We start from the raw sequence: 12,623 nt of genomic DNA on the forward strand, positions 1-12,623 counted from the left end.
GCTACATTTATCTGTGCAGGAGGAGAAAACCCAGATCAAAGGTCTGAAATCCTAGCAGTCTAAGAAGATATGACCTAAACAAAACCATTTCTGGGAGTGTTTATAAATGCAATAGGCTGCTTGTGTTATGTGATAAAGACATGCTACTTAAAATGACATAACTTATGAGTGGGTAGTTGAAAAAAAATCAGTCAATATTGAGAGTGTTGGACTGTGGGAACTGTGTTTGAGATGTTACTTGAGAACAGTGAAGGGAAGAGCTCAGTGTGTGATATTTTCCTGTTTCAGATCACAGCCAATATCGACCCCGTGGGGAGAATCCAGATGCGCACGAGGAGAACACTCCGGGGACACCTGGCCAAAATTTATGCAATGCACTGGGGGACTGATTCCAGGTGGGTACAAAACTGGCTCACGTGGCTTCACTGCTCTCCAGAAAGTTGAGTGCACAGGCCTTGGGACCACACGGAATTAATAATTCTGAGAGGACTTGGATAACTGAGAGAAGTCAGTAACACTGAATGCCACAACTTTCCTTTCCTCCATGTTTTTGTAATCTAAGTCTACATTTCATGCCAAAATCCCAGTCCTTGCCTGAAAAATACAGTAGTGGTACCACATGAATTCTGAGGAACTGTGGAAATAAAGTAGATGCCATTATCAGTTGTCTTTTTTTACTTTTTTTTCCCTTTCCTGTTAACTACTGATCAATTTAAAGAGAAACTAAATGCCACTGCTATCAGCTCCTTTCATTCTCTTTTCTTTACAATGTTCATCACAAAGGTGTTCCTTGGCTGCCCACAATGATTGTGTTTCCCTACTGTTTTCCTCCTTAGGCTTCTAGTTAGTGCCTCCCAGGATGGCAAACTTATAATTTGGGACAGCTATACTACAAACAAGGTAAGGCCAGCTGATCCATTGCTGTGTAATTCAGTTGTGAAAGCATCAGAAGGAAGTGTTGTCCATCATCATTTTGGCTCTATTGCTTTCCCAGTCCTAAGTCCAAATTTTGAATTCTCCAAAACAATCAAGTTGTACGTAAAGAACACAGCAGTGTCTTCAGTGTGTGAAAGTTTGCACCACAAATGGAGAACAAGGAAAGACTTCCTTCTAAAGAATCTTTTGCTTTGTTTTGATACTGCAGAAAAGTGATCACCAGAGAGCAGGCAGTGATGAGCATCTTGCACCAGAAGGGGCAGAAATTTTGGCATAGCCAGATTAATTTGTTGTCTGCAGTGAAGTCCTGAAAGACCTGACATGTTCTAATGAGTCATCATTTCGTGGCTGCAATCACATCAGGCAATTCAGGACTACCTTTACTTTCATTTGGCAGTGATTGGTATTTACTGATCATGGCCACTGTTGTAGGGCTGGCAGCAATTCCCATGTAGCCCCTTGTGGTTAAGTTGACAGAGCTGCTTGAGTCTCGTGCATGGAACTGGCTTTATTCCAAGGAAATTTTCCTAACTTAGCTCCTCGTAGCATTAAAATCAATGTTAGCAGTGCATTGGAGCTAATGGAATCACTTTACTAAAAGGTAATATAATATGGTTTGCAAATTAAAAAGAAACCCTCTCAATTTTACCTTCATCCTCATCCTTTGACCCCAGCCTGCAGGTAAATGTCATCTAAATTACTCTTGACTAATGTAGGATGGTGAAATCATCACTGCATCCCATGATTTCTGTAGTGATATCTTCAATTCTTACATCAATGCTAATGGAACCCATGCAGTATTCTTTTGGCAGTTCCAGAACACACTGGAAGTGACACAGTGTTGTCATCAATTTGATCTTTGCCTAATGATAAAATAAAATGGCTCTAAGTGAATATTCCAAATGGTAGAAGACTATTGGAATATTCTAGACTTCTTGGTAGAAGACTTCCAAAAATGAACTGGTTGTGGTTTTAGGACAGGGTTGGGGGTTTTTTTAACTGCTCTTTGCTGCAGGACCACTGATTCCTGGCTGTTCCTATGCTTCTAATGAAATTTTTCCTTAAGAAATTCATGCACAAGGTTTATATTGCATGAAGTATCACCATATATCTAAGGGCACCAGCCCTTTCCTAAAGATTTTATGAACAAATTTTAGGGATTAACACAATGAGTTAACAAGACAGAACAGGTTTAGCTTCTATAATTATCTAAAAAAAAGTTCTTTGAGCACAGAATGACAAGGAAACATGGGGTAGTTATTTAAATGTGAAGCTTGATTGCTTGCAGTGGGTTTCCAAAGAAGGATTTAAATGGCAGTGGAAGCAGCGATTTCCTTACTTGTTCATTCACAGCATCTAAGCCTGGAATTGGAAGTTTTGCTGACTGTGCTTGGAAGTCAATATTTTCCTGAACCTATAATAAACCAATAGTAATCAGAGCACTGAAATGAAATAATTCACTTTGGACCAAAATTGCTGATGAAACTGGATTCAGGAAAAGCAAATCTGAGGTTTTATTACGTCACTTTTTGTTCTGACGAGCTTCATATGCAAGTTACCCTCAAAATAGTTCAATACTCAAACAGCTGCTTTATTCTTGCTTCTCTGCCAAAAACATGATGCCTGTCTTGAGAGACAGGTGAAAAACTTCCTTTTGGTGCATCACTGAATGCAATTTCTGCAGCTGAAATCCATACCTGTCTGTGTTTCAGGTGCATGCGATTCCCCTGCGCTCCTCCTGGGTCATGACTTGTGCATATGCTCCCTCTGGGAATTACGTGGCTTGTGGTGGGCTTGACAACATCTGCTCCATTTATAACTTGAAAACTCGTGAAGGGAATGTCCGTGTCAGCCGTGAGCTCGCTGGGCACACAGGTGAGTGCTGCTCAGAATTACCTCAGCACAGTGAAGATGAAAAAAAAAATCCTTTAAATATAATTTCCTAATAATGATCTACTTCTTTCCTCAGGCAGCAGCTTAGCTGCAGACTGCTTGGTTTTAAATGTTTTTAAACAGTTTTTCAGCTGTAAAATCGAACAAAAACTTACAGCTGGAAGTGGATGTTTGCAGGTTTTCGTATTTCCTAGTGCAGTTTGAATTCTGTGCTTTGTGAAATGGAGGTGGCTGGCAGGCTGGCTGATTCTGTAATCAGAGTGGTTCCACTGATGGTTTGGCAGATGAGATTTCGGGGAAAAAAAGATGCTTCAGAGCATTCAGATGAACTTCTTTGATGCCACTGTTGGGAAACATCCAATGTCCATGCTCAGGTCTTTGCACTGACCAGGAATGCAATTTATTTTTCCTCAGTGGTTGTCTGATACAGTTGAGGTCACCAGCATTTGTTGCTGCTGGATGCAGTGAGACTGAGATGCACTTTCTTAGAAAGTTGGGTGTGTGCAGTGCAGGCTCACTTGGACTCCTGCCCAGCTTGGCCAGCGGATCCCACACTTTTGTCCCCCTTCCTCTGGTTGGGATGGGGTGGTCTCCAAAGAGCCAAACCACATTTTGTCCAAAACATTGCAGATTCCTATACAAAAATCATCTGTTGCATTTTAGGCTTTTAGTGTTTCTTGCTGCAGCTTCGGGAGAGGAGGAAGCAGCTCATTAGCAAACCAGTTTGCCTTTGAAGGGTAATCTCTAGCCTTATTTGTGCACCTTTTGCTCTGTTTCCAGGCTACTTGTCCTGCTGTCGTTTCCTGGATGATAATCAGATCGTCACCAGCTCTGGCGACACCACTTGGTAAGCTGGGACATGGGGACAGCACTGTCAGCAAAGGCTTTTCTAATCCATTTTCTGTGCCTGAAGGAAACTTGGTCCTTCACAAACTTCATCATCACCCACAAGACTCAGGTGATACTGCTCACATAGCACTTTTTGTTGGTAATTTCAACCCTGTGAGCTTTGGCTGTTTCCTTGTGCCCATGTTCGGAAGAGCCTGACTTAATTGTGTGTTAAGATGTGGGAATTTTTTTCTTCGTGTAACTATTTGACTTTCAGAAATAACTGTATTAGACTAATGATTGTCCTCAAAACTCTTTTTGTATTCAGTATTTATTACTTAAACAGTCATGTTTGGATATTTCTAACACAGAATGTAGTTATCGTTGTTATTCAGAAGAGCTCCTCGAAAATATTCTCCAGTGACAATAGCTGGGTTTTTTGAGGAGAATGTAGGTGTGTATCTTCATAAATACTGGCTTCTGAACTAAAAAAGGCCCCCATCTTTTTTTCATAGATTTTTCTATTATATCTATTTCTTAAAGTCATTGCAGTTCTCCCAAGCAGCAGCACTTAGAGCAAAGGCTCTCTTAATAAATACCTGTCCTACACAATGCCAGTCTCTTTGAATGCCTGATTCTGAGTAGCTATGGAATATATACAGCATTAAAACCAAAAATGTTTCTGAATGTGGGTTGGTGTTTAGAGAACCCAAAAAACTATAACAAAATGAGAGGGTTTGTAGAAATTATGCTCTTTGTAAGAGAATACAGCTGCTTCAGGAGTTCTGTAGTAATTCTGCAGCTGTCCTTGACATCACCTCAGTTCAGCCAAGCATCAAGGGACTTTATCATAAAGTACAGGCATCTCTTGTTTGCCTGGTTTGAACCTGCTGCTGATGGCTCTGGTTTGCTGAGAAATTACAGAAATTAAAAATCCCGACTTCCTAAAGTGTTTAGACCTCTTCTTAAGGAGGTGATAGTGTTCTTTCCTTTTTTACTCTTAATTATCACTGTAGTAGTGATTTGGCTGACTTGCAACTTTAAGATCAGACATAATTCACAAAGTTACTCATCCTCTGTGAGTTTATAAAAATGAGAAATGCTGGCTCAGCTTTTGCTGTAGCCTTACCACTGCTGCTTTAAATCAAGCTGTGGTAGTACTGGATAACAGCCATGGCAGAGAACTTTGGGATGAACAGCCCTCAGTGCCATTCATCAGTTTTTTCCACTGTTTTTCAGTTTAAAACCCCCCAGTGTTTTAAAATTGAGGATGGCTTTATGGTCTTTTATGCACAATTAATCTGCAACTGCCAAAGCAAAAATGCTTATTTCTATTGTCAGGATCAATGTTATTAATACTTGGAGTTTTACTTCAGCAGTGATAAAAAGACCCCATGTAGGAGCACAGATGTGTTGATTTTTGCACAATTAATCTGCAACAGCCAAATAATTCAACCAAAAATATTTCTTTCCATTATCAGGATCAATGTTATTAATACTTGGAGTTTTACTTCAGCAGTGATAAAAAAAACCTCACGAAGGAGCACAAACGTTGTTGATTTTTGCCTTTTTAATTGTTCTTTCCAGTGCTCTCTGGGACATAGAAACTGGTCAGCAGACAACCACATTTACTGGGCACACTGGAGACGTGATGAGTTTGTCCCTTGCCCCCGATGCCCGGTGTTTTGTTTCTGGTGCCTGCGATGCCTCTGCCAAACTGTGGGATGTCAGAGAAGGAATGTGCCGGCAAACCTTCACCGGCCACGAGTCGGACATCAACGCCATCTGTGTATGTAGCTGCTTCCTCTAGCATTTCCTATTTCTCAGCTTTGCAGCACGATTAAGTATTTTCTGGGTTTTTTAAAAAAAGTTTGTAGAGCTGAGAGAATCACCTGAAACCTGGTGTTTCAGGAAACACCAAGAAACTGGGAAAACATGGGAACTGGGTGTTCGTTCGTGAGTTTCTTCACTGGGTTTGCCCATATCCCAGTGTGGGGAGGTGCAGCCTCTGGTTTGCTGTGCTTGGTGTGATGCAGAGGGATTAAATCTGAAACCATTTCTGTTTTTATTCTCTCCCATGAAGTTCTTCCCCAACGGCAACGCCTTTGCCACGGGCTCGGACGATGCCACGTGCCGGCTCTTCGACCTGCGGGCTGACCAGGAGCTGATGGTTTATTCCCATGACAACATCATCTGTGGCATCACCTCTGTAGCATTTTCCAAGAGTGGCCGCCTGCTCCTAGCTGGGTATGATGACTTCAACTGCAACGTGTGGGACACGCTGAAAGCTGACAGAGCAGGTAAATGGGTTTGAATATTGGGCATTTCCTTGGAATCCCCACCCCTGGAGATGTCCAGGGAACGCCTGGACGTGGCACTCGGTGCTCTGGGCAGGGTGACAAGGTGGGGACCAGCCACAGGTTGGGCTCGATGGCTTTGGTGACCTTTTCCAACCTCTGGTTCTCTGATAGTGAATGTGTGACTTGAGTCTCATGCACAGATCTGTCAGCACTCGCTGTCTCAACTTCAGAACTCTCTGAAAGCTTCTTTAGGCTGCCCGGTGATGGTACAAATCCATTGGAATCCTGCTCAAGGATGGATGCTTGAGAACAGGAAGATTGCCATTAAAAACAAGGGCTTGGGGTGGAGGGATATTCTTTTTTAGATTTTATGGCTTTGTTTATGCATTAACTATTCAAAGCAATTCAACATGAATGTTGCTATTTATACACAAGAATTTTTTCCCTGGTATTTGTAGCAGTAGTTGTAGAGACAACCAGCAAAACAACAGAGACTGTGGAGTTTCTTTTGAGGAAACAAACATGAAATTCATGGTGCAAAGATGCAGAGAATTTAACTTCAGGTCTTCAAAATGAAAACTTGTGTTGGAAAAAAGAATGTATAAATTAGGCCACAAATGTTTCATTACTCTGATTGGAACAGGAGATGAGAAAAATATTGTGCATATTGAAATGTTCCAAAGCTTCAGATTGCCAGGCAGATCTGGCACTTCTGAAATTAAACACTTGTATATTTTCTGATATTGGCACTTCTGTATTAAACACCTTCGTGGTTGTGTGTTCAGTACAAGTATTCAAGACTTCTTGGTGCTGATTTTGTTTTACCAAATTGCAGCGCTTCCTGATGCTGGTGGGAGAATGAGGAGAGTCCTGTGAGCACTCTAATTCATGTAGAAGGATTAATTTCAAGTCTATCAAGAATATCTTGGCTCAGTGCTGTGGACTGGAAAGCTTGAACATAATTGGGTTTTCTTTTTGCCTCCTTGAAACTGTTAAATTAAAGGGGATAGAGGAAAATGTTGTCTCCCTTAATTTTTCTGTTTAGTGTCTCAATTCTTTCTTTTAATGGTGCTATAATTGAATTGTATTAGATCTCCATATTGACAAATAGATTGTATGGAGGAGTCTGTCTTGTGAATGTAGTAAGAGAAAATTGGATGAAAAATGCTTTAGAGTTCATAACACAGTTCAGTTTAACTTCCGGTTTTAAAGGAAAAATCTTCACAAATGTGAAAATTTTGTAAAATTTAACTGATCTGTATCACTGTGGTGAGGAGCAAAAGCTGTGCAGTGCATGGTTATAGTGACATGGTCAGAATCTTCAGGGCTGTCACTTCACAACTCGTGGGAGACCAGTAAAGGTCACCATATGGAAAATATACAAGGAAGATTCTGGAGTAATGCATTTACTGAATTATCCCCTTGAGAACCCACCCAGCTCTGTCCTGAGTCTGTGCTTGTAAAACCAAAGGCATTTTAAAATTCCAGCTGTGTTTGTTCAGGATTTTTGACTCTAGAGCTTGGCTAATCCAAACACGCTGTGGTGTAACTTGAACAGACAGGAAATCACCCGAACATTGCAATTTATTTGTTGCATTTCTCTCTTCCAGGTGTCCTTGCTGGTCACGATAACCGTGTCAGTTGCTTAGGTGTGACTGATGATGGCATGGCAGTGGCAACAGGGTCATGGGACAGCTTCCTCAAGATCTGGAACTGAAGAAGGTGAGTACCCAGCTCATTAGGGCTGCTTTGGGGCCCAGAATGCTTTTTGCCAGCAGTGCTGTTACTTGGTGCTGATCATTCAGGTTAGGAAATCAGTGAGGAGCAAACCCGAGCAGTTGGGGGGGTTAGATGACATTAATGTATGCACTGACAAATTTCTGGAGGCCTATTTTTATTTACTGTACTTCCCTCTGTGGGTTTTTGAGTAAATAAATATCCTTGGGGAAGGGGTGGGTGGATAATGCCTGGATGTGCCAGTGGTGGGGACAGCAGAGCTTGCCACTTGTTTGCAGTTTCTCAAAGTGCAACTCTCACCAGATGTTTCTGTGTGCCAGAAGAGCAGCGGACTCCACGACTGGAAGAAGTTTCCAACGGTTGAAAATTAAAAACGATAGCATATCCAATCCAACCATACTAACTTGGACCCCCATCCTCCCCAACTTCAAAGGGCAAGATCTTTTCCGTCTCCTGTTGCTGAAATGAAGAGCACAATTACCTTTCCAAGAAGAATTTCTGTGTTGTAAGCAAAATGAAATTGTGCATTCCTTTTGGGACCATTTTTTTTTTTGTCTTGAGAATTTAAAAACAAACGAAACACTATCATAAAAAGCATGACCAGAAAATAAACTTGAGCATAATTGTGAAACAGTTAGCTTTCACTGTAGTTTCCAAGTTGAAGTTAAGGACTTTATCTCACACACTTGCAAATTTTAAAGTCATGTTTGTAGCAGGATTTTTTTCAAGTTTCCTTTTTAAATACATTTCCTTATGTATTTAATTGAGCAAAACAAGGGAGTCCTAGCCCAGAGCACTGGGGGTTGTTAACGCTGTAAATTTAGTCCCTAATTTTTTTTATTTTTATTTTCTAGTATCACAGATAATTGTTGCACAAAACTCGGCATATATAGGATAATGTTAAGCAGTAAGGTAACCAAGCACATGCTGTAAAAGGTAATGAATGCTTGTTTAAAGAATCCTTTCACCTTTTATGGAGTACAAATGCAATCCTTGGTCCCTCCTGCCCCCCCTTTTTCACCACACTGATTTTTTTAATCTGTTTTGGTTTGTCCACTTGGAAGGGCAGTTTATATATCCTAACACTATCCTATAAGTCTCAACAACCAGGAATCTCTGTTTTCAAAAGAGACCTATCCTACACTTGGGTATCGAGTCAATTCTTTGTGTATGAAATGATGTACAAATCAATGTTTTGAAAATAATGATCTTGAACTTTCTAAGTTAAACAGAAAAAAAAAAAACCTTTTTTGATTGTTTGCCATATTGGGTGGGTTTACTCTTAGAATCGCATGCTGTAGAAATGCTAAAAAGTGCATATTGGACTAAGTCCTTAGATGTTTTTTCTTTGAAGAAATAACCTGTTTAAAAACTGTAACCATTGTCGCTGTATTCATTTATTGTTGCTACTCTGTGCATAAATCTATGAAGAACTCCAGTACAAAGCTATGCACGTTTTGGAGTAGCGTGATAAGTCACTTTTTTTTTTAAAGAAAAAAAAAAAAAAAGAAACAGCCTGTTCAAACAATCGCTGTCAAAGATTCTGGGGTGTGGGAGGAGGGAACCTAGACCATCTTCTTTATAAATCAGTTCCTCACAGCCAGTTCCTCTTGCAGGATGAGTCCTTTGCATCTGATCAGAGTCATTTTTGTAATGAGCAGGTTTTCCTGGCTTTCTTTTCAAATAAAATGTTAAAAGCAGCAGTGTTTGGACAGCAGATTGTTCTTTCCTATCTTCTCACTGTATCCAGAAATGCTCCTTCCTAGCAGCAGTAGTAGCTTTTCTCCATTTTGTTTTTTCTGCAACATTCTGTACAAAAATGTGCTGTAATTGTGCGTTAGGCCTGGATTTGGCATAAAAGATGAGTTCCCTCTTACTCTCTTTCATGAAACTACTCTGTAGAGCTTTCTCCACGCCCTGTATCCCTCTTCACCTTTTGTATTTAATTTTAAAGTCAGTGTACTTCAAGAAAGCTGGATGCAAGATAGATACTATATTAAAATGTAATGTTATTTAAGATGTAATAAAGCAGTTTGACATGAGTTTGGACTGATCTGTTTTGCAGCTTCTTGTTCAACATGCAGAACATCTGCTGAGTTGTGAAATAAACACACAGGAGGAGGGAATGCTGTCCCCAGAGAACTGCTTTGGTGGTTTTTAAATGGTTAATGGTCAGCTATTGGACAGAGTATGCGTTTAACTCCAAATTTTAAGAGCCATTGTGGTTCATGAGGTGCACATCACAAAAATGCTTTGTGCTGTAGGAGTGGAGCACCTGAAGTGGGAAATCAAAGCAAAATGCTGAGTAACTTCTTTTAAAACTTTTGTGTCCTTGAATAGGAAAAGAATTGAGTGGAACGTGTGTTCCTGGCACGTGAGGATCTGGCCACAGCAGCTCTGTTGGCACTCTTAGATTGACAGGGTAAGAAGTCATTTTCATGCTCAGTAAGAACAAAGTCTCCATGAGGCAGAATTTTATCTAAATTTTTTTTTTAATTGTTTTATACCCAGAGAAGCAGATTTGTGAAATGAGGTGTTAAAAAGCAGTTGGTTCAACAATTTGGTATTGGTTGACTTGAGGGTTTTGTGGTTTTAGTGGGTAAAGTCCCATCTCTTGTTCTGACCTAAACAAAAGTGGATTTTCCCCCATTTCACATCAACCAAGAGAAATTCCAAAGCCATGGCTTGATCTCACACCAAACATGGAAATTCTCAGCCTCACTGGAGAGGTTTTTAAAAGCTGGGAGTATGGAAAATATGATGGTGACATTACCTAACTGTGAGCACTGGGATTTTGGGCTGCATGAGACTGGTAAGTAGCTCATGGCTAGAAATGCTTCATTTTGGGAATTCAGATTTAGTGGTTTCCAATTCCAAATGCTGTAGCTGTGGGGTTTCCACTCACGTGGAATATTTTTATTCCAAAGGATGTTTCATGTGTGACTCTGTCTGGTCTGTAATAAAATCAATGATCTGTTTTACCTTCCTTAATCTCAATCCATGTGTTAAATCTCTGTGCCCTGCCTGTGCTGGCAATAAAACACCTGCCAAGACAGTGACTTGTGTCAGGAGGCTGATGTGCAGCCCTTTGGGATTTATTTGAAATGCAAACAGTTGCAGTTGCCTCTTGCTACTCTTATTTTCATGTTAAATGTGAGTTTTTCTTTGATTTAAACATCTGTCATTGTGTGTTTGGTTATTCAGAGAGCTGCTAACTGGAGAAAAATGGGTGTGCAAAGGGAGCAGCTCTGAACTCTTGAGTCTGGGCCAAAACTTTGAGTTTTGAATGCCTTTAATTTTAGGATATACCCAAATCAAAATTTATTTAGGTCATCTTACCTACAAGCTCCTTCCGGTGGGCTTTGAAAAGATTCTGAGTTGGAGGTAGTTGTGGGATGCAGTTCCAAAGAGCAGCTTCCCTCAGCTGCTGGTGAATTTTTGGTGAAAATCTTGTGTTTCTGGTTCAGATTCCATGACCTGAGAACACAAAATCTGAGAGAATGGCATTGGAATCCTCTCATGGAGTTTCAAGGAAGGGGTGAAGGAAGACAGAACAGATTTCTCAATCCCAGGAGCTTCACTTAAGACCTTTAGCATATTCTGTGCCCCTCAAGGCCTTTAATTTCTTCATGAATTAAATAAAAGATCTGAGGTTCTACTACCAGCAGAAAAAAAAAATTTGAGTTGGGCATTCTACCTTTTGACCATGAAGTCCCCTGGAGTGTTCTAAATCAGCTGTGAAACACACTTAAAATGACTGATTGAATCATGCCCTATAGGAGCTAAAAATAGGATAATCTGGTTTCTGGGAAGTGGCAGAGTAAATAAAGAATAATAAAACCTGTCACCCATGCTGAGCTCTGTGCCTGGGTCTGCAGCAAGGCAGGATCCTGTGTGGTTTTATGATTAACACTTTTTAGTGTAGGTGTAACCATGAATTCAGATTGGAGGGGAAAGAATAAAAGAAGTGGCTGATGAACAAGTTCTAACAGCAGCTGGCTATTTTTGCATGGTGCTGTTCTCTTTTTCTTCTCTTCATGTAATTTCTGAGAATCTGCCTCTGCTTTAACCATCAGGCTACTCAATTATGAGTTGGTCTTTTTCCATTGCATTCCAACGTGTGAGAGTCCTCCTGAAGTACGTGGAAAGTTGAATTTGCTCTGTTTCAGGGTTGTGTGAGGAAAAATGAAACCCCAGATTTCAGTTTCTCTCTTGGAACAAGGATGCCTGGTGCATTCCCTGTCCCTCCTGCTGGGAATGGCCCTGGCACATGGCAGCTCCCAGAGGTGGCAGCAGCCATCTGCTGTCCTGCCTCCCTCACATGTGCCCTGCCCTTGCTGACTGGAGCATCATTGCTTTGCTCCATTGTACCTGATGGGTTCCAAAATCCCTGCTCTGTCTCCTCTCTCTGCCTGGGCACTGTCCTGTACCCTTCTGAGCCCGAGCTGCTGCTCGATGGGAATTCCTCATCCCTCCCTGGGGCTGGGACAACCAGGGCTTTGAGCCCGGCCTGCCTGGCTGCTGATCCAGCCTAAACTGCTCTGGTTAAAGCCTCTCTGCGGGAAATGCTGCTGGGACAAGCTTCAGTTCCCATTTCCCGGCAGGAGATGGGACATGGCTGGCACATTCCTGGCCTGGCCACAGGGCCACAGTTGGAGCTAGACTCTGCCTGCTCATTCTGTAACCTGGTGCTGCAGACAAGGGAAGAATTTCTTCCTGTAGCCCTCACTCTGTAGCTTAAATCAATTCAGTGGAAGCAGGAAAGCTTCAAATATTGATCAACTTTGAGGTCCCAGATCAAGAGTTGCTGTTTCTTTTTTGGTAATCTGTGCCTGTTCAAAGTAAGTTCATTAAAGGAAAGCCAAATTGAATCATTCTGAGGCTGCTCAGCTTTTTCTTCTTCTATCAGTACTAAAGAGTATTACAATA

At 41.1% G+C, this 12,623-nt stretch overlaps 1 protein-coding gene across 10 annotated transcripts in view; it reads left to right on the top strand.

The window, feature by feature from the left end:
* Positions 1–9,736, top strand: part of GNB1 (G protein subunit beta 1) — a 35,070-nt gene extending 25,334 nt beyond the window's left edge. For 7 of the 10 annotated variants that reach the window (XM_068171874.1, XM_068171879.1, XM_068171876.1 and 4 more), the window contains 8 exons: positions 289–395; positions 837–900; positions 2,649–2,811; positions 3,610–3,676; positions 5,245–5,446; positions 5,741–5,957; positions 7,568–7,679; positions 7,998–9,736. In XM_068171874.1, the coding sequence (XP_068027975.1) occupies positions 289–395; positions 837–900; positions 2,649–2,811; positions 3,610–3,676; positions 5,245–5,446; positions 5,741–5,957; positions 7,568–7,674 (927 nt within the window). In that variant the 3' untranslated portion in view covers positions 7,675–7,679; positions 7,998–9,736. Of the gene's footprint in view, positions 1–288; positions 396–836; positions 901–2,648; positions 2,812–3,609; positions 3,677–5,244; positions 5,447–5,740; positions 5,958–7,567; positions 7,680–7,972 lie in introns of all 10 variants that reach the window. The other 3 variants (XM_068171882.1, XM_068171883.1, XM_068171877.1) reach the window with 3 other exon arrangements.
* The last annotated feature ends 2,887 nt before the right edge of the window (positions 9,737–12,623 follow it).

This window comes from Anomalospiza imberbis, chromosome 23, assembly GCF_031753505.1.
Source record: "Anomalospiza imberbis isolate Cuckoo-Finch-1a 21T00152 chromosome 23, ASM3175350v1, whole genome shotgun sequence".
In the NCBI taxonomy this organism is placed as follows: Eukaryota; Metazoa; Chordata; class Aves; order Passeriformes; family Viduidae; genus Anomalospiza; species Anomalospiza imberbis.